Source organism: Pipistrellus kuhlii, unplaced genomic scaffold (genome assembly GCF_014108245.1).
Source record: "Pipistrellus kuhlii isolate mPipKuh1 unplaced genomic scaffold, mPipKuh1.p scaffold_m20_p_38, whole genome shotgun sequence".
Classification (NCBI taxonomy): Eukaryota; Metazoa; Chordata; class Mammalia; order Chiroptera; family Vespertilionidae; genus Pipistrellus; species Pipistrellus kuhlii.
Window position 1 is genome coordinate 410235 of NW_023425538.1, and position 27479 is coordinate 437713.

Sequence of the window (27479 nt, forward strand, 5' to 3'; positions counted from 1 at the left end):
TCTTGGATCCTCAGAGGAAGAGCTGGGAGAGTGAGAAGACCTTAGCACATACAGGTCATCAGAAACCTGGGTTATATCCCTGCTGTGTGACCTCAAGGAAGTCCCCTTCCCCCCCACCCCCACATCTCTGGGAGCATTTTTTTTCCTTTTAATATATTTTATTGATTTTTTACAGAGAGGAAGAGAGAGGGATAGAGAGTTAGAAACATCGATGAGAGAGAAACAACGATCAACTGCCTCTTGCATACCCCCCTACTGGGGATGTGCCCACAACCAAGGCACATGCCCTTGACCGGAATAGAATCTGGGACCTTTCAGTCCGCAGACCGACGCTCTATCCACTGAGCCAAACCGGTTTCGGTGGGAGCATTTCTTACCTGGTACCTGATGAATGAAGTTGTTTCTGCAGCCTCCCTAGGAAAGGTCCGGGCTCACGCATCCCCACCCGATTCAGGCACTCCTTTGGCACTGTTTTGTGCAGCGCACATACTCACTCACCCTTGTGAGCTCTGAGCCTCCTGGCCCCAGCCCCTCCGCTGACTCACATCTCGGGGCTGTGTTAGAACGGCTGCCTCAAGGGAAGTGGTGTACCTGCCCAACCAGAATGGCTAAAATTCAAAAGACTGACTATATCAAGTGTTGACAAGGATGTGGAGCAAAGGGAACTTCCGGGCACCAGTGGAATGCAAAATGGCACAAGAGCTTTGGGGAAGGTCTGGCTGTTTCAGTGAAAGCTCAACAGAGCCCACCCCATGACCAGTAGTCTCCCTGCTATGCAGCCACCCAATATGTCAATACCAGAAGGTTCCTGTTCCTAGCAGCACCGATCACAATAGCCCTCTACAGGGAAACAGCCCAAGTGTCTATCCACAGGAGAACAGACGGACACGTTTTGTGAGTCACGCAGTGGAATACACACAGCAATGCAGAAGAGAAGGCTACCAGTGACACACGACGATGTGGCCTAAGGGATGAGGCTCCAGCCAGCGGAGCCACACCGCCCGGTGTACAGCGTGGGGGTGGTTTTTCACATTGTGGATCTGTGTCTTTAAGATTTGTGCACTTCACTATGTGAGAGTTTATCTCAGTAAAAAGAGAGAGCACCCTGGTCAGTGTGGCTCAGTTGGTTGGAGTGTCATCCCATATTCCAACAGGTAGCAGGTTCGGTTCCCGATCAGGGCACATACCCAAGTTTTGGGTCTGATCTCTGGTTGGGGCACTTATGGAAAGCAGCCCATTGATGCTTCTTTCACATCGATTTTTTTTTTTCATTCTCTCTCTCTCTCTCTCTCTCTCTCTCAAATTAATTTAAAAAGAGAGAAAAAATTAAAAAAAAATAACACAGTGACTTAGAGCTTGGATAGCCTCTACAAATCCCAGATTTGGCTCCTCTCAGCTGTGTGATCTTGAACAAGTCATTTTCCCTCTCTGTGCCTCATACCCATGAGGATTAAACGTGTATATATAAAGAGAGTGGGAAGAGGGAAGAGCACAGAGTAGATGCTCAGTGAGTCGCCAGCATCACGTCATCACGGTCATCACTGTCATCGCCTCCCTGAGGCCCTCTTCCAATGAGAGAGGATCCAGGTGTGACACACTTCCTCTCCCCTGGTTCTGACCCCATCCTCCCATCGCCTGTCATCTGTCGCCGGTGGAATTCAAGCTGCTTGCTTCCACTCTAACCCTGAGATTCTGCGATTCCCAAGCTGGTGCCAGTCCATATTCCTGGCGTTGTGTGAATGCCCCAGCCACATGTGTCAGCACCTCCAGTCCAGAAAGCAGCACAACACACACGTTTCTCTCTCCCCACTGATATATTTGATAATTGTCCAGAACCAGAGATGGCATCAGCCAGGGTGGGGGGCGCTGAGGGGGAGTAAAAAAGAGCCCAGGGTGGGGGCTGGGAAGCAGAGGGAGGAGAGGGAGAGGAACAGAGACACAGAGAAGAGAGGAGAGAGGCGGGTGGGGGTGGGGGGTGGGAGGGATGGGGGGAGAAGCCAGCAGGGGGTGGGGACCGAGGGAGGGGGCCGGAGATACTTTGAGGGGGTGGGGCCAAGGTGGGGACCAAGGGGAGAGAGGGCCCCTCCCCAGAGAATACAAAATTGGGGGGACTGGAGGGGGCTCTCCTGGGCTTCGGGGGCAGGGAGGAGACTGGTGAGGTGGTGGGTTGAGGTCAGTAGTAGGTTTCCTTCTCCACCCAACCTGGAGAGGAGAGAAACAGATATAGAGAGAGACGGGCATAGGAAGAAGCACCAAGACAGAGAGAGACACACAGGAAGCAACCAAGGAGAGGGCACACGTGGACGGACAGAGAGGAGGCCCGGAGAGGCAGGGGGAGGAATGGGTTGGACAGGGGAGAAAGAGACGTGGACATGGAAGGGAGGTGGGGAGACAGAGAGCGAGGTTAGCGCCAAGCCAGCCGCCGGGGTGCCCCGCCCCGCCCCCACGGCGCCAGCCTGGTCCCCCGGCCACCCCTCTGCCCCGCCCTCATGCCTCCATAGCTCCTCACCCCCAGGGTTCCTGCGCAGGATGAGTTTGCGAATTTCGTCATAGACGAAGATGAGGAAGCTGTACGGGAAGGCACAGAACCACCAGCTGGGCCTGCGGAGACGGGACAACAGGAGGCGTCAGTGTGGGGCCAAGATGGGGCAGTGAGCAGTGTCCAGAGGACGGGAGGGGCCACCTGAGGGGGGCTCTCCCTCGGTCCCTCCCGCCCACAGGAAGGGGTGTCTTGGCCATGGCCGTGGGCCGGGCTCTTCCGAGCACCCACAGTGAGGACACCCACCGTGGAGGGGGAGGTGTGGTGGCCTCAGAACAGGGGGGCAGTGGGGACCAGGGAAGGGGGTTCCGGAGACATCCAGAGCAGGGCCTGTGAGGTGGGCCCTGGGGAGAGTCCGCAGGGTCCTGGGCGGCGGGCGGCCCTGGGAGCGGTGCGGGCACTCACTTGAGAGGGTACATGCGAAGGGCCACGTCCATGCCGGGGCAGTAGGACAGGAAGGCGGCGAGGGCCGTCTCCTCAAACAAGCCGAAGATCAGAATCTTGTTCCTGTGGGCACAGGCAGGGCTGGACCCAGCAGCCTAACCCACCCACAGACAGGCGCACCCAGGGCAGACAGAGGCCGGCACAGACACAGGCACAGAGAGGCCGGCACAGACACAGGCACAGAGAGGCCGGCACAGACACAGGCACAGAGAGGCCGGCACAGACACAGGCACAGAGAGGCCAGCACAGACACAGGCACCGAGAGGCAGGCACAGACACAGGCACCGAGAGGCAGGCACAGACACAGGGAGACGGGGAGGCAGAGGGGGGCCAGGCAGGTGGCCACCATGGAAGATAAAGACAAGAAGGCAGAAACCGAGAAGACACGCAGGCAGGCAGGTGCGTGAAAAGGTAAAGCAGATCTGGAGAGGGACCCAGGGACCCCCCCTCCCCACCACACACACCAGAGATGGAGAGAGAGAGAGAGAGAGAGAGAGGGAGGGAGGGAGAGGAGAGAGAAAATCCAAGACAGCAAGACAGATGGGTCACCAGAGACAAAACCAGCTGAGAGGCAAGAGGCAGAGAAGCGGAGGGCGGGGAGGCGGCCGGCGGGCCCTCACTTCATGCCCTGCTGGAAGACCGAGTTCCGGCGGGTCTTGCAGATGATCAGGTCGGCCCACTGCACGACCACGATGCTCACGAAGAAGGCGGTGTGGCACGTGAACTCCACCACTTTCCTCTGCTCGTACGTCTGCGAGACGGCGGGCAGGACGGCAGTCAGTGTGGCTGCGGCCCGGCCCCCGGCTCCCTGTCTGCACCCGGGCAAAGCAGGGACTCCCCCATGGGGTCCTCTGATGGGGTTCCCCGATGAGGTCCCCCGGGGCCTCAGAAATGTCTCCCCTCTTAGGCTCATACCCCGTGGGATGCTAGGGAGGTACTGGGAAGAGGTTAATGGGGACCTCAGTCTTCAGTTGGGGACCAGGGACTCCTGAGGGAACAGACACCAGTGAACTCTGAAGGGCCAGACAGCCTCGGGAAGAAAGCAGGGAAGGTGTCTCGCCCGGCTGGGCAGAGCGCGTGGCCCGTAGACACCAGGCCCTGGCAGGCTGGCCTAGAGCGCCAGAGGCCCTGCATGTCCAGCCAAGGTCTTGATCTGGACCGGGGGGCAGAAGGGCCATCGTGGGGAGCACGACAGGGTCAGGGGGCGCTGGCTGGGAGCCCGGGCCATGCTGTGGGGCCAGCCCCACTCACCCACTGCTGCCCGTAACTGTCCTCGAGGTCGTTGACGGTGCGGTCATCCCAGTTCAACCGGATGCCCACCAGGTTGCCAGGCAAGAAGCCGTTTTCCGCCAGGATCACAAAGTAGGAGAAGAAGCCTCCGAGAGCCTGGATCATGCCTGCGAGGAGGGGAGAGGGGAGGTGAGGAGAGGCTCAGGTGGGGTGGACAGCCGGCCACGGCACCTCGGGGCCTCTGAGACCCCTGCCTGGCGGAGGGTGGGCCCCCTCAGTCCTCTTGCTAAACCTCATTTGGGGCTGGGCTCTCTGAGGCCTGAGATGGGTCATTGGGGACAGAGGCCTTGGGGAGAGGGCTCCCCAGACGGACAGCCTGGTGGCCCCCTCCCACCTTGCGAGGCCATCTGACACATTCCCGAGGACCCCTGGGCTTGAGTTTTAACCATGTGCAGGCATGCCCTCCCCGGCTTCTGATCACCCCCAGGAGGCCTCTGCTTCCTGGGACATCCCGGTGACGGGAGCACAGCGCCTCAGCACACACCCCCTCCAGCAGCAGGTCAAGGGGGAGGCAGAGAGAAATCCGAAGACATTCCCTCCTGCCCTCGGAGAGCTCACAGGCTGGTCTCATCCTTCTCATCACAGAGGTCGGAGGTGGAGCAGCCTGGGCCAATCCCATTCTGCTACTCAGTGTCCCATGTGCCCCCCAGTGCGCCCCCCTTCAGGCCTGTCCCCCACTGCGGTGACCACCCCTCTGTGAGCCGCCTCTTCCAGACCCACAGCTCCAAGTCCTACTTGTGCTCCACTCAGCCGGTGGCACCAGGTTCCTGGGTGCCCTCAGTGGGCCAGGCACGGGCTCTGGGTCCCGGGCCGACAGCCGAGGTGGAGGCAGGGCCCCGGGTCCTCACCGATCTGCCCGTAGGCCATGCTGATGAGCCGCTCGTTCACCAGCTTGTCCGTGCGCGGGTTCCGGGGCTGCCTCTTCATGATGTCGCTCTCCGCGGCCTCGTATGCCAACGAGATGGCAGGCACCTGGGCGGGAGGGGCCGGGTGAGCCGGGGAGGGAGGGACCCCGCCCCCCCCCCCCGCGCCCCTGCCCCCCGCCCCGGGTGTGGCTGCGGGCTCACCATGTCCGTGCCCAGGTCGATGCAGAGGATGGTGATGGTGCCCAGAGGCAGGGGGATGTTGGCCATGATGAACAGCAGGAAGGGCGTGATCTCGGGGATGTTGCTGGTCAGCGTGTAGGCGATGGACTTCTTCAGGTTGTCAAAGATCAGGCGGCCTGCGGCGGGGATGGGTCCAGACCTCAGGTGCTCACGCCCTCGCACCCTGTTCCCTCTGCCCCTTCCCCGCCCAATTCACGGGTCCTCTCTAACCCATCTTCTCACCCGCCCACGGTCCACACCAACGCCCAACCACGTCACCCCTGGCCAAACCGATTTTGAAATGCAACTGCTCTGGAAGGCGGTTTGGCATTCTCCATTAAAGTTACATCTCCCCTTCCCCATTAACCCAGGAAACCTGCTTCTGGGTGTATACCCAAGGGGAATCGGTGCTCATGTCCACCAAAAAGCAAGTGTGAATGCCCATCACAGCGTTAGTCACAATGGCAAAAACCAGAGACGACCCCCGTGTGCGCCGACGGGGGCGTGGATGAACAAATCCGTACAGTGGACTGCCGCTCGGCAAGAAAAAGGCCAAGCTGTGTCACACCCAGCTCCATGGGTAGAGCTCACAGAGGTTCCACTGAGTGAAAAAAGCCACACACAAAGCTTTCACGTTGCATGATTCCATTTAGATGAGATCTGAAAGTGCCTTCTAGTGCCAGAAGTCAAGCTAGCGGTTATTTCTGGGAGCCGGGATCAAGACTGGAGGGGACCTGGTGAAACGCAGGGGGCTGGTGGTTGCACGGATGTGTACATGGTGAAAGTCACTGAGCTGCCCACCTTACTGTACATGTCATGACCCAACAGCCCTGACTGGTTTGGCTCTGTGGACAGAGCATCGGCCTGCGGACTGAAGGGTCCCAGGTTTGATTCCGGTCAAAGTCACATGCAGGCTCGATCTCCAGTGTGAGGTGTGCAAGAGGCAACCGATCAATGATTCCCTCTCATCATTGATATATATATTTTTTATCTCTCTCTCTCCCTCTCCCTTCCTCTCTGAAATCAATTACATAACATCAGTCAGCTACCTCTTGCACACCCTCTACTGGGGATGTGCCCGCAACCAAGGTACATGCCCTTGACCAAAATCAAACCTGGGACCTTTCAGTCAGCAGGCCGATGCTCTATCCACTGAGCCAAACTGGTTTCGGCTAAAATTATCTTTTTTAAAAATTCAATCAATACAGTGTGTAGAAAGTACAAAGAAACTAAATATAACTCCAGCGAACCCCTCACTTCGCCATCTCTCATGTGCTGGGAGACAAGAGCAACAAGGTATGTTGTGAAGAAGGAACAGGAGCCCTTTCTGGTTTGGCTCAGTGGATAGAGCCTCGGCCTGGGGACCAAAGGGTCCCAGATTCAATTCCGGTCAAGGACTCAATGTGCTTCTCTCACATCGATGTTTCTGTGTTCCCCTATCTCATCCAGTCTCCCTAAAAATCAATGGAAAAATATCCTTGGGTGAGGATTAACAAAAAAGAAGAAGAAGAAGAAGAAGAAGAAGAAGAAGAAGAAGAAGGAGGAGGAGGAGGAGGAGGAGGAGGAGGAGGAGGAGGAGGAGGAGGAGGAAGAGGAGGAAGAAGAGGAGGAGGAGGATGATGAGGAGGAGAGGATGAGGAGGATAAGGTGGGGGGGAGAAGGAGGAGGAGGAGGAGGAAGAGGAGGAGGAGGAGGAGAAAGGGACAGGAAAGCAGGCTGCAGGCAGGTATGGATGGTTTGATCACCTTCGTGTAAAAAGAAGACGATTAGGTGTCCACACCTGCTATTCCTTTCCCCTCTAATGCGTGCACTGCTCTCCACAAACTAGTGGTATCTCATCCTAAGACATTTATGGATGAAACAATTACTAAAATGTGCTTGAACAGGATCCAGAGGGTGCAGTGGGGAGGGAAACGAAACAAGATCTGCATGAATCCTAACTGTCCAAGGTGGCTAACGGTGGCAGCGGTTCCACTATGCCCATCGCTCTGCTGTGGAGATACCAGGGACTTCCCCTCCTGGAAGCTAAACTCGGTTTCTGTCACTCCGGAGAGGCCTTGTCCACCCTCTCTGAGGAGGAAGGAGCCCCATAGTATCTGTCATTGCACCCTACTTTCTCTCTTAGCATTGATCGCAATTCGCAGTTAGGCATTTGTTTGTTTGTGGCCTTAAGCTGCCCTCCCACAGAGGGACCGTGTCTGCTGTGCTCACAGCGGCATCTCCAGCACCCTGCATGATGCGTCAGGTAGGATCCTAGTAAATGTCTGGAAGGCGTGAGCACACGTGTCCACGCATGTGTGCCTTGCACACGCACAGATGCTCAGGGTTAGCCACGGTGTCCTCTGGGAGGCAGGAGACAAGGGAGAGGGCGTTTAGTTGGTCATTTTAGGCTCAGCTTTCCTGTTTGGGTTCTCTCAGGCACGTGATTTTTTACACGGGGGCGGGGCCTTCCAGGCGGGGAGGGAGGAGCTGGGAGACTGCTCCTGGGGGGTGGGGCTTCGGGAAACTCTGGCTTGCTTCCTCACGCTCCTCTACATGTTCCACAACCACCACGAGCTGCTCTGAGGAGCAGAATAAAACTAAACGCGGACAAGCCCCGCCGGGCCTGTGTGGCTGCTGGCCGAGCCTCCTCCAGCCCCGAAAGGCTGCTGGTTTGCCTGCTGGACACCGGAAGGGGGTGTGCAGGAGACAGCCACTCGATGTAGCCCTCACACTGATGTTTCTCCCTGCCCCTCTCTCTCCCTTCCTCTCCTTTTAAAAATCAGTAAAAGTCGGGAGGATCCAAGATGGCTGCGCCCAGGTGAACACCTAGCCGCAGCCGCACACAACGATTTCAATAAGAAACAACTAAAATATAAAACGGACATTGCCCAGAACTACAGGAAGGTTGACTGACTGGAAATTCTACAGCGAGAAGCAAGGAGAAAACCAGAAGGAGGCGCGGAGGAGCTGGAAAAGCCCAAGGTACGGAGACGCGGTGTGCAGAGAGGACAGAGCCGGAGAGGAGGGAGGCCGAGTGCCTGGCGGGCGTTCCCTAGCAGAAAGGAGATAAAACTCCGACTGCTCTGAGCCCCGGTTCTGGGCCAGACCCCGGGGACTCAGGCTCAGCCATAGGGAGCCGGGCTGTAAGGCGGAACCCCGGGGAAGCAGCAAAAGGAGGTCCCGGAGGCGTGCACTCTGCGCGCAGAGAAGGGACGGTCGGCTGTGCCGCGGGATTGCCCTGACGGGAAGGAGACCTGGGCTCCAGACTGCTCTGAACGCCACCTCCAACTCCACTTCCAACTGAACTGAACCCCAATACTGAGCTCATTGGGGGAGAGCATAGACTGTTTGGCAGCAGGCGAAAATCGAGGGCACCTTTCTCTCAGAGGCGCCGGCAGCAGCGAGCACTGAAGGACCCGCATAGGGCGGGGCTGACAGAAGCCAAAGCTGCAGGCTCCACCCTGAAACCCCGTCCCATCTGTAACTGCGAAATGCGACAACAAAATAGATCACAAACGAAAGAAATGGAGGACAAAAAGCGTCTGGATATAGAGTTCAAATCTACGCTTATAAGGTTTTTCAAGAATTTCCAAGAAAAGATGGATAAGGCCTATGAGGATATGAAAAGAGATCAACTAGAATTAATAAGGAGTCAACAAGAAATGATAAGGGATCAACAAGAAATAAAAAATACATTGTCTGAAATAAAAAATATTTTACAGAGTCCTAAAAACAGAAGGGAAGATCGCAAGAATCAAGTCAAAGATTTGGAACATAAAGAGCCAGAAGACACTCCTCCACAGAAGCTAGAAGGCAAGAGAATCCAGAAAATTGAAGATAATGTAAGAAACCTCTGGGACAACTTCAAGCAAACCAACATCAGAATTATGGGGGTCCCAGAAGATGAGAGAGAGCAAGATATCGAAAACATACTGAAAGAAATAGTGACAGAAAACTTCCCCCATCTGGTGAAAGAGTTAGACTTACAAGCCCAAGAAGCACACAGAACTCCAAACAAAAGGAATCCAAAGAGGACCACACCGAGACACATCATTATTAAAATTCCAAGAGCAAAAGACAAAGAGAAAATATTAAAAGAAGCAAGAGCAAAGAAGGTAGTAACCTATAAAGGAGCACCTATACGATTGTCAGCTGACTTCTCAACAGAAACCATGCAAGCCAGAAGGGAATGGCAAGAAATATTCAAGGTGATGAATAGCAAGAACCTACAGCCAAAAATAATCTACCCAGCAAAGCTATCACTCAGAATCGAAGGCCAGATAAAGAGCTTCACTAATAAAAAAAAGCTAAAGGAGTTCATCACCACTAAATCAGAATTATATGAATTGCTGAAGGGGGTTCTTTCAGAAGAGAAAGTAAACAAAGATAAAAATTATGAACAACAAATACGTAACTATCAACAAGTGAATCTAAAAACCAAGGAAATTAAAAAAATCTGATGAACAATATTAACTGTTGAACATAATAGAATCAGAGGTATGGAAGGGGAGTGAACTGACGATTCTTGGGGAAAAGGGAAGGGGGGCGAGGGAAGAGACTGAACATAAACTGTGCACCTATGGATGAGGACAATTGGGAGAGGGGAAAGGGCAGAGGGCGGGGTGGGAACCTGGGGGAGGAGAGCAATGGTGGGGGGGAACATTTGTAATAATATGAACAATAAAAACTTATTAAAAAAAATAAAAAATAAAAATAAAAATCAGTAAAAGTCATTTCTTAAAAAATGAGAACAAGCCCATCGGAGGCTGTATCAGGACACACCGGCAGGGGGGGCCCGGGCTGTGTGGCCTGGGCTCGCAGGGCCCGTCTCACACTCAGCTTCCTCTGCCCGCAGCTCCCGTCCTGGCACTCCCGCCGCGAAAGTGCCCACGAGGTCCTGGGAGGGCTGCCTGGACCCTGACCCCGGCTCGGGGAGGGCCTCCTGCGGGACCCTCTGCTCCGGGGGTTGCACTTACAAGGGTTTAAAAATGCTCTGAGTCTTCTCACAGCCCGGGCCTGCGCTGGGCCACGCCGGCCCCAAGGGCGTCCTCTGGGTCCTGCCCCCAGGAAGCCCCTCCCCGGGGGAGGAGGACTGAGAGGACCAGCTGGGGCTCCTGGGGCTCCTGGGGCACCGTGGGTCCCGGGGTCTCCCGGCCCTGCCCCCGCCCCGCCCCCGGCCTCAGGCAGGGACCGGGTCCAGGGCCGCCGGCCACTCACCCTCCTCCACACCCGTGACGATGGAGGCGAAGTTGTCATCCAGCAGGATCATGTCGGCCGCCTGCTTGGACACGTCCGAGCCCGCGATGCCCATGGCCACCCCGATGTCCGCCTTCTTCAGCGCCGGCGAGTCGTTCACGCCGTCCCCGGTCACGGCCACGATGGCGCCCTGCGGGAGAAAGGGTGAGGGGCCGCCCTCCGCCCCCCGTCTGGCCTGCCCTCCCCCAGGAGCCGGGCGCAGCCCACCTGCCGCTGGCAGCCCTCCACGATGATGAGCTTCTGCTGGGGGGACGTGCGGGCGAAGACGATTTCGGTGTGGTTCTGCAGGATCTCGTCGATCTGCTCCGAGGTGAAGTCCTTGAGGTCGGTGCCGTGGATCACACAGGCCTTGGCGTCCCTGCGGAGAGCCGGGAGGTCAGGGCGTGGGGGAGCGGCCGACGGGCAGGGAGCCGGGCAGGCCCGACCCCGGGCAGGAGGGGCCGAGGACCAGGCGCTGAGGCTGAGGCTCCGGGAGGCCGAATGACCTGGTCAGGGCCGCACGGCCCGGGTGTGTGGAGCTGGGAGGCGAGACTGCCCCGGCCTGCGGGTCCTCACGTGGAGGAGGAGCAGGACTGGGCGCCGAGGCCACGGAGGAGGCCCGGCGGGAGGGCAGACGTGCTCACCGGGGGTTGACCTGGCTGACGGGGATGTTGAGCCGGGCGGCGATGTCCTCCACCGTCTCGTTGCCCTCGGAGATGATGCCCACACCCTTGGCGATGGCCTTAGCCGTGATGGGGTGGTCGCCCGTGACCATGATGACCTGTGGGCATCGTTTGGGGGTGGTCCAGCCTCCGCAGCAGCCCCGGGGGCGCCGGCCCCGCTCCGCCCCCCCCCCCCCACGCGGCCCCCGGCCACACCTTGATGCCTGCGCTGCGGCACTTGCCCACCGCGTCCGGGACGGCCGCCCGGGGCGGGTCGATCATGGACATGAGGCCCACGAAGCAGAGGTTGTCCGTGGTGAAGTTCACGTCGTCGCAGTCGAAGGCAAAGCCCTTGGGGAACTGCTCCTCGGGCAGGTAGTAATGGCAGAAGCCTGGTGGCAGGGGCGGTGCCGGTGTGAGGCTCCACCTCAGCTCCTGGCCTCGCCCCCCCGCCCCAGCAGTCGTTCCCCCCCCCCCCCCCCGTGGGCCAGACAGTCTGACAACAGTCATTTCCTAAGCCGCCATCCCCTCTCATTCACTCATTCACTCACTCATCCATTCATTCATTCCTGGTGCATTCTGGGAGGCCCTGTTCTGAGCCAGCTGGGGCAGTGTCACCCCTGGCCTCACCCCGGAGAAGACCCGCCCCCCTCAGCCCCACCCGCGGCGCGCACCCAGCACGCGCTCGCCCAGGCCCCCGAGCTCCAGGTAGGCGTTCTGGAAGGCTTCCTTCATCTCCTCGTCCAGCGGCTGCTCCTTGCCCTGCAGCAGGATGGTGGCGCAGCGGTCCAGGATGCGCTCGGGCGCGCCCTTCATCACCAGCAGGTACCGGTTGTCGTTGGGGTCCTCGGTCTCGTGGATGGAGAGCTGGGGACGGAGGAGAGGGGGTGTGTGTGCCCGAGCCTCACAGGGAGATCCTCTGTCCCTCATGCCCTTGCTGAGCTCCGCTCTCCCCGCCAGCTTCTGTCTGCACCGCAGGTGTCTCTGCCCCCGAGTTCCTCACAGAGACACTCCTGTCCACAGGAAGCGTGCCTCTCCCTGCCCTCGGCCTCCCGGACTCCTCCTTATCCCACCTCTGGCCGGCTCGCCTGTGAAACACCCAGATTCTGACCTCCAGGCCACCACACCTCTCCCGTGCAGCAGCCTCCACCCTGAACCCCACAGCCGTCCCGGCCCCAGAGCATGGCTCCCACCGCAGACAAGCCCTTCAACCCTGTGAGTTCATGGGAAGTGCTGCAGCCGCTTTGGGAAAGTCTGGCAGCTCCCCAAAATGTAGAGTTCCCACGTGGCCCAGCCGCCGCTAGGTGTATCCCCAAGACACTTGCAAACTGCTCCCCTCCAGAGACTGCACCGTGAACGTTCGCACAGCGTTATTCACAGTAGCAGAAGGAACAAGCCAATGTGGCCTGTCCACACAGTGGAAGACCATCCGGCCGGGAAGAGGAATGGACCTCTGGTCCATGCTCCAGCATGGACAAAGCTTGGAAACGTTATGCTGAGTGAGGCCATGTATTGTAGGATCCCATTTATGTGAAAAGTCCAGAACAGGCAAATCCAGAGACAGGAAGTAGATTAGGGGAGAGGGTGGAGGTTGAGGGCAACAACCTCCTTCTGAGGAAAGTGGGGTGTCCTGAGGTGATAAAATGTACTGGAATTGACTGTGTAGATGACAGCACACACCCGTGAAAATACTAACTCTACTGAGTTACACACTTTAAGTGGGTGAGCTATGGCACGTGAATTCTCTCTCTCTAAAGCTGTTTAAAAATGTGAGTCAAGCCCGGCTGACATGGCTCGGTGGTTCAAGCATCGGACTGTGCACCAAAAGGTCGAGGGTTTGATTTTCGGTCAAGGGCAGGTACCAGGGTTGCAGGTTCTATTCCTGCCTCGGTTGGGGCTTGTGTGAGAGGCAACCAATTGATGTGGCTATCTCACATCAATGTTTCTCTCTCTCTTTCTTCCCTTTTCTCTCTTCTGTTCTCTTTAAAAATCAACGGGAGCCCTAACCGTTTTGGCTCAGTGGATAGAGCGTCGGCTTGTGGACTAAAGGGTCCCAGGTTCGATTCCAGTCAAGGGCGTGTACCTTGGTTGAGGGCACATTCCCAGTAGTGGATGTGCAGGAGGCATCTGATTGATGTTTCTAACTCTCTATCCCTCTCCCTTCCTCTCTGTAAAAAGTCAATAAAATATATCTTTTTATAAAAATATATTTATTGATTTTTTTGCAGAGAGGAAGGGAGAGGGATAAAGAGCTAGAAACATCAATGACAGAGAAAAATGGACCAGCTGCCTCCTGCACACCCCCTACCGGGGATGTGCCCGAAACCAAGGTGCATGCCCTTGACCGGAATCAAACCTGGGACCTTTCAGTCCGCAGAATGACGCTCTATCCATTGAGCCAAACCAGTTTCGGCAATAAAGTATATCTTAAAAAAAAAAAAAAAAAAAAAAAGGCTGAAACTGGCTTGGCTCAGTGGATAGAGCGTTGGCCTGGGGACTTGAGGGTCCCGGTTTCGATTCCCGTCAAGGGCATGTCAAGGGCACATCCCCGGTAGGGGGTGTGCAAGAGGCGGCTGATCGATGTTTCTCTCTCATCGATGTTTCTGACTTTCTATGCCTCTCCCTTCCTCTCTGTAAAAAAATCAATAAAAATATATTAAAAAAAAAAAGAGTTCCTTCTCTAAAAAAATAAAAATAAAAATCAATGGGAGAAAGGAAAACAATAACCTTCAGTGAGGATTAACAAACAAACAAAAATTAAATTAAAGAACTAAGCTAGGCCCCATCTCTCCCCTGTCAGGACCTCCGTGGCTCATGTCCCCAGCAGAGTCACATCCACGTCTTCTCCAGACCAGAGGCCAGACAGGACCTGGCCCAGCACCCACTGCCCTCAGCTCCCCCACACTCCCTCCCGAGCTTACTGCTCTGCCACACTGGCTACTGGGCTCTCGCCGAAACATGTCCACACGCTCCTGCCTCAGGGCCTTTGCATGTGCTGTGCCCACCGCCTGGGACATTTCCCCGGCTCCCACCCTCAGCACGATGACCGGCAGGAATATTCCCCACTTCCTTGTGCCTTTGTCACTGTCTGTTCTCTAGCACCAGAGAGCAAGCTCCACCAGGGCAACTCACAGCGGTATGTACCCCCTAGGACCGAAACCGAGTGCGGTGACTCCTCACAAAAAAAAAAAAAAAAGTGAATGAATGGAAGCGACCCCCGGCTGGTTCCCATGCTCTGCTGCAGGAAGATCTTCCCTCCTCCGCTCTCTGCTCCGGCAAAGACCTCGCTCTCACCCGGCTCTGTCCCTCTCCCCACCAGGCAGATACTGTCCTTCCCGTTGTACATGGGAAACCAAGGCTCCGTGGAGACTGGTGACCTGCCCAAGTGTAATGTGACCAGATGTCCCACTTTTGGCAGGACAGTTCCAATTTTTATTTATTTATTATTTATTTATTTTTAAAAATATACTTGATTGATTTTTTACAGAGAGGAAGAGAGAGGGATAGAGAGCTAGAAACATCGATGATGAGAGAGAAACATCGACCAGCTACCTCTTGCACACCCCCTACTGGGGATGTGCCTGCAACCAAGGTACATGCCCTTGACCGGAATCGAACCTGGGACCTTTCAGGCCGCAGGCCGATGCTCTATCCACTGAGCCAAACCGGTTTCGGCAACAGTACCGATTTTTAACCATTTGTCCCGCGTCCCTCGGCGTTTTAAAAATCGGGACTTTTTTTTTAAAACGCCGAGGGACGCGGGACAAATGGTTAAAAATCGGGACGTCTGGTCACCTTACAAAGCGGGAGGGCAGCAGGGCCGGCTCGGAGGCGTCAGGGCAGAAGGAAGGGAGGCCCGGAGGGCCGGTACCTGGTACTTGTTGGTGGAGTTGAAGGGGATCTCGGCCACTTTCTTGTTCCGTTCCCGCATCAGCTTCACGGAGCCGGAGGACAGCTCGATGCACTTGAGCAGGGCGGACTCGGAGGCGTCGCCGGCCACGTCCCTCTGCGGAGAGAGGGCTGTCAGGGCAGAGCTGCCGGGGTGGGTGGGCAGGGCAAGGCCAAGGCCGGGCGGGCAGCGGACCCACCTTGAGCACAGGGATGTTGTCCTGGCCGCCCTTGAACACGGCCCTGTTGCAGAGCCCGGCGATGTGGGACAGGGCCACCCAGGTGTGCGAGCTCTTGTCGAACGAGGTCCCTGGAGGAGGCACGTGTCACTGCCGCCGCCGGGGACATCAGGGGCCCGGCCCCACGGCCCCTCTGCCTGGGACCCGCCCTCACCTGACTGGTCCTCGGTGGTGTCGGCCTCGTGGATCTGGTTGTCGAACCACATGTGGGCGACGGTCATGCGGTTCTGGGTGAGGGTGCCCGTCTTGTCCGAGCAGATGGTGGACGTGGAGCCCAGGGTCTCCACCGCCTCCAGGTTCTTCACAAGGCAGTTCTTGCGCGCCATGCGCTTGGCGGTCAGGGTCAGACACACCTGCGGGCGCACAGGGACAGGCAAGGTGCAGGCGGAGGTGGACGCGGGAGGGGCCAACAACAGGAGTGCCAGCCACCCAGCGGCCTTGCCTGGGGAGGAAGGCATCACCCAGCAATTCCACCCCGCGCCACAAACCAACAGAAAAAGGGGTCTCAAAAGATATGTCTCAGCCAAAACCGGTTTAGCTCAGTGGTTAGAGCATCAGCCTGCGGACTGAAGGGCCCCAGGTTCCATTCTGGTCAAGGGCATGTACCTTGGTTGCGGGCACATCCCCAGTGGGGGTGTGCAGGAGGCAGCTGATTGATGTTTCCCTCTCATTAATGTTTCTAACTCTATTTCTCCCTTCCTCTCTGTAAAAAAAAATCAATAAAATAAAATAAAATAAAGACATGTCTCAGCAGCAGCACTTACAATAGTTTCCAAATGAAAACAATGCAAATACCCATTAATAGCAGAAGGGACAAATAAATTGTGGAATAAAAATGGAATACTATACAGCAACGAAAAAGAGCAAGCTACTGTTGCAGCCAACTGGATGGATAAAGTTAAAAACTATTTTGAATTTGATTCTGGTCAAGGGCATATGCCCAGGTTGCAGGCTTGATCCCCAGTAGGGGTTGTTTAGGAGGCAGCCAATCAGTATTCTCTCTCATTAATGTCTCTGCCTCTCTCTTCCTTTCTGAAATCAATAAAAACATATTTAAAAAAACACCCAGGATGTTCAGGGGAAAAAAGAAAAAAAGAAAGAAAAGAAAAAGAACCAGAACCAAGAATTGACACTGAATTATTCCAATTGATCTGAAGCAGGAAAGCTATGCTCCAGCAGTGCTGTGTAAGGGTTTCCCTGGGGTGGGCGCAGGGGCTGGGTGAGGTCTCCAGGGGATTCTGGGGAACCTGAGCTGGTGCAGCTGACGTGATGTTTCATTTGCCCAGACGCTCAGGCTGTGCATTCTCACGTGCAGCCCTGGGTGTGTACATTAGATGTCTATGAAAAGCCTCTGACCACAAGTGGCTTCAAATATGGTAAAGGGGAAACTGCCTGCTAACACATTAACTGAGAGGATCGGGGGGCAGACTAGTCTTCCTGGGACCGTCCCGTGTCCGGCGTGAAAACTCCTAACACGCTGCATCGCGCCCACACCTGCGGGAGGGGCCGAGAGCGGACTTCCGTATGGGGCTGGCGCTGGGCAGAGGAAAGGGGACTGTTACCTTATTTTTAAACCACTTTCATGTCTCTTTTATTTTTTAATATGCTTTTTATTGATTTCAGAGAAGAAGAAGAGAGGGAGAGAAACAGAATCATCAATGATGAGAGAGAGGATCATTGATTGGCTGCCTCCTGCACGCCCCCTACTGGGGATTGAGCCTGAAACCCAGGCATGTGCCCTTGATTGGAATCAAACCCGGGACCTTTCCGTCTGCAGGCCGACGCTCTATCCACTGAGCCAAACCAGCTAGGGCTTTCATGCTTTTTGTTTTTTTTTTAGATTTCTACCACTATCACTATGATGTACTTCTTAAATTTGTACGTTAACTTCAAAAAGGTAGAACTATTAGTCCTTTATGCCTTGTAGTGTTTCTCAAGATTTTTGTTTGTTTGTTGTTTTGTTTGTTTTGTTAATCTGGTCCTAGGACCCTCCTCATTCATGATCTAGGAGGCACAGCCTGAAATACTCAAATTGCCCTTATCCACACTCCAGCCCCTCCTTCCTCAGACCTGGGGTCTGAATCTCAGTCCCCTCCCCCCCAGGAGTCAGGGGTTTGGGTCTTCAGAGCCCTCCTCCTTCAGACCCAGTAGTATGGGGTCCTCCTCCTTCAGACCCAGCAGTATGGGGTCCTCCTCCCTCAGACCCAGTAATATGAGGCCCTCCTCCTTCAGACCCAGCAGTATGGGGTTCTCCTCCCACAGACCCAGTCGTATGGGGTCCTCCTCCCTCAGACCCAGCAGTATGGGGCCCTCCTCCTTCAGACCCAGTAATATGAGGCCCTCCTCCCTCAGACCCAGCAGTATGGGGTCCTCCTCCCTCAGACCCAGCAGTATGGGGTCCTCCTCCCTCAGACCCAGCAGTATGGGGTCCTCCTCCCTCAGACCCAGCAGTATGGGGTCCTCCTCCCTCAGACCCAGCAGTATGGGGTCCTCCTCCCTCAGACCCAGCAGTATGGGGTCCTCCTCCCTCAGACCCAGCAGTATGGGGTCCTCCTCCCTCAGACCCAGCAGTATGGGGTCCTCCTCCTTCAGACCCAGCAGTATGGGGTCCTCCTCCCTCAGACCCAGCAGTATGGGGTCCTCCTCCCACAGACTCAGGGGCCTGGACCCCCAGCCCGCCCTCCCCCGAGCCCACCGTTAAGTCCAGGCCTTACAGTGACGGTGGCCAGCAGGCCCTCTGGGACATTGGCCACGATGATGCCGATGAGGAAGATGACGGCCTCCAGCCAGGTGTAGCCCAGGATGAGGGAGAGGACGAAGAAGGAGACGCCCAGGAAGACGGCCACGCCAGTGATGAGCTGGATGAAGTGCTCAATCTCGATGGCGATGGGCGTCTTGCCCACCTCCAGCCCGGAAGCCAGGGTGGCGATGCGGCCCATGACAGTGCGGTCCCCCGTGGCCACCACCACGCCCCGAGCCGTGCCTGTGGGGCCAGAGGGGGTTAGCTGAGGGGTGGGGAGGAGCTCCGTGAGGTTCAGAGGGAGCTGAGCCCGTCTGGACCAGCCTGCTCCAGCCTGGTGCCCCCACCGCCCCCAGCGCACCTTCTACACAGTTGGTGGAGAAGAAGGTGATGTTCCGAGTCTCCAAGGGGTTGTCGTGGGTGCAGTCGGGAGAGCGGGTCTGGGGTTCTGATTCGCCGGTCAGGGAGGAGTTGTCCACCTGGGGGTGGGTGCGGAGTGGAGAGGGCTTAGCCAGGGGTCTGGGATCAGGGGCTATTTGTCCACAGGAGACTGGGGGAGGAGAGGCTGGGGGTCTGGACTCCCGGGTCTGAGGGAGGAGGGACTGGGGGCCTGGACCCCTGGGTCTGAGGGATGAGGGACTGGAGGCCTGGACCCCTGGGTCTGAGGGAGGAGGGGCTGGACCTTGGGTCTGAGGGAGGAGGGGCTGGGGCCTGGACTCCTGGGTCTGAGGGAGGAGGTCTGAGGACCTGGACCCCTGGGGGCTGGGGCCTGGACTACTGATCTGAGGGAGGAGGAGTTAGGGTCTGGACTCCTGGGTGTGAGGGAGGAGGGCTGGGGGCATGGACTCCTGGGTCTGGGGAGGGGGGGCTGGGGGTCTGGACTCCTGGGTGTGAGGGAGGAGGGGCTGGGGGTCTGGACTCCTGGGTGTGAGGGAGGAGGGCTGGGGGCATGGACTCCTGGGTCTGGGGAGGTGGGGCTGGGGGTCTGGACTCCTGGGTGTGAGGGAGGAGGGGCTGGGGGTCTGGACTCCTGGGTGTGAGGGAGGAGGGGCTGGGGGTCTGGACTCCTGGGTCTGAGGGAGGAGGGCTGGGGGTCTGGACTCCTGGGTCTGAGGGAGGAGGGCTGGGGCATGGACTCCTGGGTCTGAGGGAGGAGGGCTGGGGGCATGGACGCCTGGGTCTGGGGAGGAGGGCTGGGGGCATGGACGCCTGGGTCTGGGGAGGAGGGCTGGGGGCATGGACGCCTGGGTCTGGGGAGGAGGGCTGGGGACATGGACTCCTGGGTGTGAGGGAGGAGGGCTGGGGCATGGACTCCTGGGTCTGAGGGAGGAGGGCTGGGGACATGGACTCCTGGGTGTGAGGGAGGAGGGCTGGGGCATGGACGCCTGGGTCTGGGGAGGAGGGCTGGGGCATGGACTCCTGGGTCTGGGGAGGAGGGCTGGGGGCATGGACGCCTGGGTCTGGGGAGGAGGGCTGGGGCATGGACGCCTGGGTCTGGGGAGGAGGGCTGGGGGCCTGGCCTCCGGCCACTCCAGGAAGGGCAGAGTGGGGCCCAGGCCCAGGCCCACCTTGCATCCGTGGGCTGAGATGATCCGCAGGTCTGCTGGGACTCGGTCTCCACCCTTGATCTCCACCAGGTCCCCGACCACCACCTCCTCAGCATTCACCTGCATCTTCTCACCTTCCCGGATCACGAGGGCTTGCTGGGGTGGATGGAAAGGAGTCACCTCCCGAACTCTCTCCTCTGCGGTCTCTGGGCACAGAACACACCCCCGCCCCCCGTCCCCGCCCCCTTCGGCCTCTCCCGGCCCGCACCTGGGGGACCATGTTCTTGAAGGACTCCATGATCTTGGAGCTCTTGGCCTCCTGGTAGTAGGAGAAGCAGCCGGTGATGATGACCACGGCCGCCAGCACGATGCCCAGGTACAGCTGCGGGGAGACGCGGGGTCAGCTGCTGAGCCCCCCCACACGTGTGTGGAATGCGGGAAGGGAGCTGAGTGACATGGGGTTTTGCCATTGAGTGTCTGACCCCAGGGCTGTGTCCATGTGAAGGTCTGTGTGTCTGGGTCTCTCTTGTCTGTGAGTCTGTCTGCCTATCATGTGTGAGTCCCTCTTTTTAAAAAAAAATATATTTTATGGATTTTTTTTTACAGAGAGGGAGAGGGATAGAGAGTTAGAAACATCAATGAGAGAGAAACATCGATCAGCTGCCTCTAGCACACCCCCTACTGGGGATGTGCCTGAAACCAAGGTACATGCCCTTGACTGGAATTGAACCCGGGACCCTTCAGTCCACAGGCCGACACTCTTTCCACTGAGCCAAGTGCCTCTTTCTGAGCATGAGTGTGTTTGGGTGTCTGGGTCTGTCCATTTCTCTGTTTTGTACATCTATCTGCCTGTATTAGAGAATCTTGGGGAGAGGGGGTGCTAGTGTCTGTCCATGTGTCTATCTGTTTAGGTAAGTATGTATGTCTGACTGTCTGCATGTCTGGCTTTAAATTTTTGGGACTGTTTGTGTTTGAGTCTCTGTGTGTGAATCTTTGTCTCTGTTTGTCTCCCTTCCTGTTTGGGTTTTATTTCTGAGGGTACTGTGTGTTTGTGCTTGATCCTCATGTCTGTCTGCTTGCCACTCTGTGTGTTCGAGCTCCTGTGTCTGTCTTTCCATCAGCCTGTCTACGCCGGTGTGCCTGAACGAGGTGGCTGCCTGACGGTACCCAAGTGTGACTGCATTGACTCTGCACATGTGTATGTGTGCATGTGTGAGAAGGCAAGAATCCACATGTAATCAGCGTGTGGGCCTGTGTTCATGGGCATGTCATGTATCCCCACGTGTCCCTGTGTTGGTAGCTGGGCCCTGACAGCCCGTAGTTGGGTTTGCCTGGGTCTCTACATGAGCACCCTCTCTCTTTGGGCTCTTTCAGGCCCCGGCCACCTGGGGTGCCTGCCCCTAGGCCACTGAGATCACAGTCTTGGGATGGAGCCGGCGCACATGTCCTGCTGTGTGATCTGGGGTCAGCGACTGGCCTGTCTGAGCCTCAGTTTCCCTGTACCTTCTCCAGGTCTGTCGCGGATGATTGTGAAGGGCAGAGGAGGACATGGAGGGAGTGGTCTCTGGAAAGGCTACAGGGACGGGGAGCAGCGTGGGGTGGGGGCACTCACGTTGTCCCCGGAGGGGTCATCCTCGGTGCCCGCCTGGATGCCGTAGGCCAGGAAGCAGAGGATGGCCCCGATCCACAGCAGGATGGAGAAGCCCCCGAAGAGCTGGCGGCAGAACTTGACCCACTCGGGGGTGGTGGGTGGCGGCGTGAGCGCGTTGGGCCCGTCCCGGGCCAGGATCTCCTGGGCTTTGCTGTGGGTCAGACCCTGGGGGGCACAGGACTCACACAGGACCTTCCCCGAGCAGCCCTGGCACCCCAGCACGCCACGAGCACCCCGGACCCGCCCGGCCGGCCCACAGCCGGCCCGCGCACCTGCACGCAGTCCGTGTTGTACTTCCGGCAGACCTCCTCCACGGACATCTTGTGCTCGGTCTGAGGAGAGGGTGTGAGGGGGGCCGGTGAGTGTGGAGGTCCCGAGTCAGGGGTTGGGGGGGGGGCCTGCCTGGGACCCGGTGGGGGCGGGGGCGCCGGGGCGGGGCTTACCATGGCCACCTCCTTCTTGAGGTCGTCCATGTCGCGGCGCTCCTTGGCGGCCTTGCTCTTCTTGGGCGAGCTCTTGTCATCTTTCTTGTCCTGCGAGGTGGCGACACGATAGCTGTCAGAGCCACCAGACTGCGGGCGAGAAGGGGTTGCGGGGGCACCGGCCCTCCCAGCCGCTCTCCCCCCGCCCCGGGTCTCTCGGTCCGGGTCTCTGGGTGGGTTTCCCTCTGGCCCCAGGTGTCTCTGGCCCCACGCGCTGCTGGGGGTCTGTCCCTGAGGGTCTCCATCGGGCGGTCTGCGCCCGTGTCTGCGGTCCCTCCCTTCTGTCTCTGTGTGTCTTTACTTCTGTGTGTCTCCTCTGTCTCTTTCTCCCCTTCCCCAGGCCTGCCCAGCCTTCCAAGGGTCTGTCTGTCTGTCTGTCTCTCTTGATTTGCCTGGGTCTCTGTGTATGCCTCTCTGTCTTGTTCTGTTTTGTCTCCCTCTGCCTCCTTCTATCACTGCATCTCTGCGGCTGTCTATCCCCGACCTCTCGCCCTCATCACTCAGTGCTGTCTGTCTCTCTGTCTGTCTGTCTCTGAGTCTCTCTGCATGTGTCTCTCTGTGACTTTTTCGTTTCCCTCTGCTCTCCAGCTCTTCATGTCTCTGTCTCTCACACAATATCTATCTCCATCTCTTGAACCATCTCCGTCTGCCGAGTCCAGCTGAGCCTGTCCCTCTGGGTTCCTTCTACAGCCCAGGAGTCCAGGCCCCCAGCCTCTCTAGGTGCATTTCCTGTCTGCATCTTTCTGCATCCTTATCTCTGCCTCTCTCTGTCTCCATCTCTCAGTCCACCTCCTCTCTGCGATGCTCGGTGTGTTTCTCCCTGTCTCTCACTGTCTCACTCTGCAATCTTTCTCTCTGCGTCTGCCTGTCTCTGCACCTGTCTTAGCAACCCTGTCCCTCTGGTCCAGCTCTCAGGTATGTTGCTCTCCCTGTCTCCTCCTCCTGTCTCTGACCCTGGGCCTCACTCCCAACCCCATGGATGTTTCAGTCTCTGTCTCTCAGAGGACCCAGCAGACCTTGGGAGCCAGCCAGCCTGAGGGCTTTGATTGACAAGCTGTGGGTCCCAGCCTCTCTCCTGTGGTGTCTGAGACCTGACTGTGTCCACCCCCTTTGGACAGGCTGGACAGGGGGTGGACACAGTCAGGTCTCTGGAGGACAGAGTGGGCGCTGGCTGGGATTTGGGGTGCACAAGGGCAAGAGGCAGAAGCCCCAGGCCTGGCTGGACTGGATGCGGTGAGGGGGATCCAGGCTGGCGGCCTGGGCAGATGGGGAAGGCAGTGTCCTGGGAGGGTGGGGAGAGGCCGGGGCTGGTGGAGGGCTGCTGACAGATCCCATGGGCCCATTGCCAGGCCAGGATCCCAAGCTCAGCGAGGCTCAGCGATAATCTCCTCGTGACCTTGCAGAGGGCTGAGCTGCCTGCTGTCTGCCCCCAGACCTGAGGCTGAGCTTGGGGGGCTACTGGGAGGGGCTGCAGCCCAGAGCTTCTAGGACAGAACAGGGGTGGGAGGGAGGGTTGGCCTCGGGCCAGCCCTGCAGCAGCACTGCGCCTGACAGGACGCACAGAGGCTTGGGGACAGTGAGGACACTCCTCCCCCCTGTCCCTGGAGGGGTCTCAGCCTCTGCAGAGAAGTAGAGCCGTGGAGGGGGATGTGGAGACAGAAGCTCCTGGGGTCAGGGTAGAGATATGAGGGGAGGCAGGAGAGGAGAGATGGGGCCTGGCTAGAGACAGGAAGAAAGCCAGCTGTGCACCCTGAAGCCTTAGGGGAGGCTGGGAGCTGATGCTTGGGTCCCTGTGAGGCCTAGGAGTGGGGCCTGGACCCTGGGTCTGAGGGAGGAGGGGCTGGGGGCCTGGACCCCTGGGTCTGAGGGAGGAGGGGCTGGAGCCTGGACCCCTGGGTCTGGGGGAGGAGGGGCTGGGGGCCTGGACCCCTGGGTCTGAGGGAGGAGGGGCTGGGGGCCTGGACCCCTGGGTCTGAGGGAGGAGGGGCTGGGAGCCGGGGGCCTGGACTTCTGGGTCTGAGGGAGGAGGGGCTGGGGGTTTGGACTCCTGGGTGTGAGGGAAGGGGGGCTGAGGGTCTGGACTCCTGGGTTTGAGGGAAGAGGGGCTGGGGGCCTGGACTCCTGGGTCTGAGGGATGAGGGACTGGGGGCCTGGACTCCTGGGTCTGAGGGAGGAGGGGCTGGGGGTCTGGACTCCTGGGTTTGAGGGATGAGGGACTGGGGGCCTGGACTCCTGGGTCTGAGGGAAGAGGGGCTGGGGGCCTGGACTCCAGGGTCTGAGGGAGGAGAGCTGGGGGCCTGCCTGGTCCCTGGTCTGAGGGAGGAGGGGGCTGGGCGACCTTGGCTCTTGCTTGCCCTTGCTATGAGCAGACTCCCTTGGGGACGGGCTTCCATCTACTGGATGGGGAGCTGAGACTTTCCCAGTGGAAGCAGGAGCCCAGAGGGTGCACTGCAGGGCGGGAGCACCTTCAGGGGTGGGGGGCGCGCCTGCCTCGCTGCAGTCTGCTCTGCGGCTCTTTGCCATTTTCTGTGCTGTCCGCCTCCTGACGCGCTCCGCTCACACAGTCTAGGTACCTTGGCCAGCCCGTCCCTCCCCCTCAGGGTGTCTGGGGCATCACCTTTGGGCATCTCTCCCTCCACCTCCCCTGCTGCCCTCTGTCTCCTCTTCCCATCGCCCGGGCCAACTCAGGTTGTGTCTGGATAGCACATGTGTGTCCTTGGGTCACCTCTCTCAGCCTCCGTTCCTCTCCGAGTCTCTCTGTGTCTTACTGTCTCTCTGCCCGTGTCTCTTCCTTTGTCTCTTTCTCCCTGTCTCTTCTGGAGTATCTCTTTGTCTCTGCATTTTTCTCCATCTTTCCATGTCTCTGTCTCTCTGTCTCTGCTTCCGTGTCTAAAGCACTTCACTCTTCTTGTCCCCACTTCTTTCCCTAAGCTCCCCCCACCCCTCCAGATCCCCCTTCCGCCCCCCCCCCCCCTACAGTTCCTTCTCTGTGGCCTTTAGCCTCAGTCCTTCCATCTGCTAGGGCTTCCCCTCCCCGCATCCCACTTACCTGGAAGCATCACTGACCCCCCACCTGCCTTCCTCTCCCTGGTCCTCTCCCCACTCATCTCTTCTCCCCGTCCCCCCTCACCCACCTCAATCCACAGATCTGAAGCCCCATCCCCCACCTGCATCCCTGGGCCCATGAGCGTTCATCCGCCATCTTCCTCCCCATCCCTCACATTCCCTTTCCCTAGGCCTCTCCCACCCAGACCCTCCCTCCCTCTGCATCCCACCCAGCCCAGCCCTCCTGCCCCTCCCCTCCCCCCTCCCCCACCTCCTCCCCCACTGCGCCCCAGACACTCAGGGAGGAATCCAGGGCTGCTGGGGGTCAGGTGGTCAGCCAGGAAAGGAGGCGGCATCTGTGGGAGAGACTCGCAGACAGACAAGGACACACGGACACTGAGGCAAGGGCATAGGCAGGCATGCGGGATGGATACCCCCCCGCGCCCCCCCCCCCCACATGTGCAAACGTTTGCCTCCAGCCAGGCACTCAGTCCCCAGCCAGGGCTCTCCCGCTCCTCCCAGCCCCAGTGTGTGCTCTCCCAGACAAGGGCTGGGCACCAGCGCAGCCCCAGGCCGCAGCGCACCGCACTGCAGAGACCCCCTCCCCCCGCAGGCCTGGAAGGAGAAAGAGAGGTCATGTGGTCCCCAACCCCCACCCCACACCCGGCCAGGGAAGCAGAGGGGCTCCGACGCCCCCAGACACAGACACCAGCTGGCAGACACACCCAGACACGGATGCAGACACAGGCACACGGGCTGCACAATCGCAGGCGGACGGTGCTCCGGGGCCTGCGGGAGCCAGGAGCCCACACGCGGCACAAGCACACGCACCCAGAGCGGACATGCACAGCACCGGGGCGGGCAGGGATGGGAGGCCGGTCCGCGCCCCGGGGACCCGCACACACAGACACAGACCCCGACCCAGGAGGCAAGCACCACCCCCCGCTCCCCCTCGGGGACGCAGGAAGCGCGGGCCGTGTCGGCGCGCCCCGGGGCCCGCGGGCACCAATGTCACCAGACCCTCAGGCTGCACACACGCACCGCCCGGCTGCCCCCCGAGCACCTACCCCCATCTTGGCGGCTCCGGGGGTCGCGGGCCCGCAGGCGGGGAGGAGGGCGGGGAAGGGGCCTCGGGGTGGGCTCAGGCGCGGGCTCCGGCCGTCCGCGTCCGCCGGCCGTGCGCCCTACCGCACCGGGTCTGCGGCGCCGCCGCCTCCGCCGGCTCATATGCCCGCGCCCGCGGGGGGGACCGGCGCCTTCCAATCAGGGGCGCCGCCGCCCTGACGAGCGGCCCGCGGCCCCGCCCCCGGTACTGCAGCTGTCCTCCCGCCCCCAGCTCCCCCAGCGGAGAAGGTTGCGGAAGGGGGGATCCCGGAGATCCCCTGCAAGGAGAAAACCTAGAGACCCTCACAAAGTGGGGGCGCCTCCGAGGAGGGGGCACTGTGGGAGGGAGAGCCCCGGAATTCCCCTCTTTGTGGGTTGTGCCGCGAGGGGGAGGGCTGTGCTGTGGGAGGTGGACACCTGGTGCGGGGAAAGCCCTGCAAGCCTCCGCAGCAAAGCTGGGGGCCCGGGGCACCTCTGTCCACAGGGAGAGGGGGCGGCTGCAGATGGCGTGGGGTTCTGCTCAGGAGGGGGCGCTGCAGAGGGCACAAGTGGTAAGGGAGACCCCGCAATGAGGAGGGGGTGCTACAGAGGCGGGAGGAGACCTGAGACCCCTCAGAGTGTGTATTCCTCCTACCCCACACCTTGGCAGAGCCATCCAGTAAGACACAACTGCCCGGTCCACAGGAGACACCTCACAACCAGAACCCGATCCTGGGGACACACACAGGCACCGCTCCATCACAGCCCACCTCAGCTTGACGATCACAGTACCCTCACACACACGGCACTGCCCCATCACAAAGCTCCAAGTCTCACCAACACGCAGAAGTGAAATGCACACAGCACATACCTCACACACCCATCACACCACAACCACAGCCATAAAGTGCCATGTAGCTTAACCCCCCCCCCCCCCAGAACATTACACCAAATCTGGCCTCGTTCCATCTCACATAGACACCCAAAACCATGCCACCCACAGAACCAACACACACACACACACACACACACACACACACCACAGGCCTCACACTGCCTCCAGGCACCACAGGAGCCTTTGTGGACGCTGTTGCATGGCCACACACACACACCATCACATATGCTTCTTCCCAGTATATCTGGGCCTGAACAAAGGTCCGCAGTGCAAAACTGACAAATTATGGTTGCGAATTGTTAATGACGAATTCACACAGCACAATAATTCACAGAAACATCACTTGACACCATTCCACACACCTTCCGTGCTGTACACACCATCTATTGGGGTGCTATTGTGTACACCTTTGTGGCACCTCCAAATACACCCAAGGCCCCCACCCATCCATCTTGGTATGTGTATGTGCATACAGACACACAGCAGGCACCCATGCCCAGGCCTGCCACCTACACACAGCACCCCAGCAGTCCCCCACTGGAACCCGAGGAGTCATGGCCTCCCACCCCACCCCTCTGCTCTGTGAGGAATGCTCCAGACTCTGCCTGAGGAAAGCAGAAGGAGCAGAGAACCTGTCCCTGTGGCTTTCTCAGAATGTGGGTCTCTCTCCAC

At 58.6% G+C, this 27479-nt stretch overlaps 2 protein-coding genes across 18 annotated transcripts in view; one reads left to right on the forward strand and one right to left on the reverse strand.

The window, feature by feature from the left end:
• Positions 1-27479, forward strand: part of LOC118702294 (carcinoembryonic antigen-related cell adhesion molecule 1) — an 813263-nt gene that overhangs the window by 269947 nt on the left and 515837 nt on the right. The window lies entirely within an intron of this gene.
• Positions 1796-25984, reverse strand: ATP1A3 (ATPase Na+/K+ transporting subunit alpha 3). 2 transcript variants are annotated; one of them, XM_036408131.2, is made up of 23 exons: positions 25897-25984; positions 21746-21835; positions 21575-21634; positions 21264-21467; positions 19920-20033; positions 19673-19807; positions 18466-18583; positions 18079-18347; positions 15519-15717; positions 15326-15435; positions 15109-15243; positions 11912-12104; positions 11454-11629; positions 11220-11356; positions 10804-10954; positions 10558-10726; positions 5341-5495; positions 5122-5245; positions 4235-4380; positions 3604-3734; positions 2945-3046; positions 2510-2601; positions 1796-2202 (listed from the first exon to the last, which is right to left on the reverse strand). In XM_036408131.2, exons 1-23 carry the CDS (start codon positions 25900-25902, stop codon positions 2174-2176), a joined length of 3045 nt encoding a protein of 1014 aa, XP_036264024.1. In that variant the 5' UTR covers positions 25903-25984; the 3' UTR covers positions 1796-2173. The 2 variants fall into 2 exon arrangements, with proteins under 2 accessions (XP_036264024.1, XP_036264023.1); XM_036408130.1 differs by having other exon boundaries at positions 21746-21874; positions 25897-25917.

Excerpts from the sequence above, each read along its gene's own strand:
- ATP1A3 (XM_036408130.1), bottom strand. Across the intron at positions 15,244-15,325 it reads ACAACATCCCTGTGCTCAAG|AGGGACGTGGCCGGCGACGC; the intron begins GTGGGTCCGCTG and ends CTCTCTCCGCAG. Across the intron at positions 10,727-10,803 it reads TGGAGGGCTGCCAGCGGCAG|GGCGCCATCGTGGCCGTGAC; the intron begins GTGGGCTGCGCC and ends TTTCTCCCGCAG.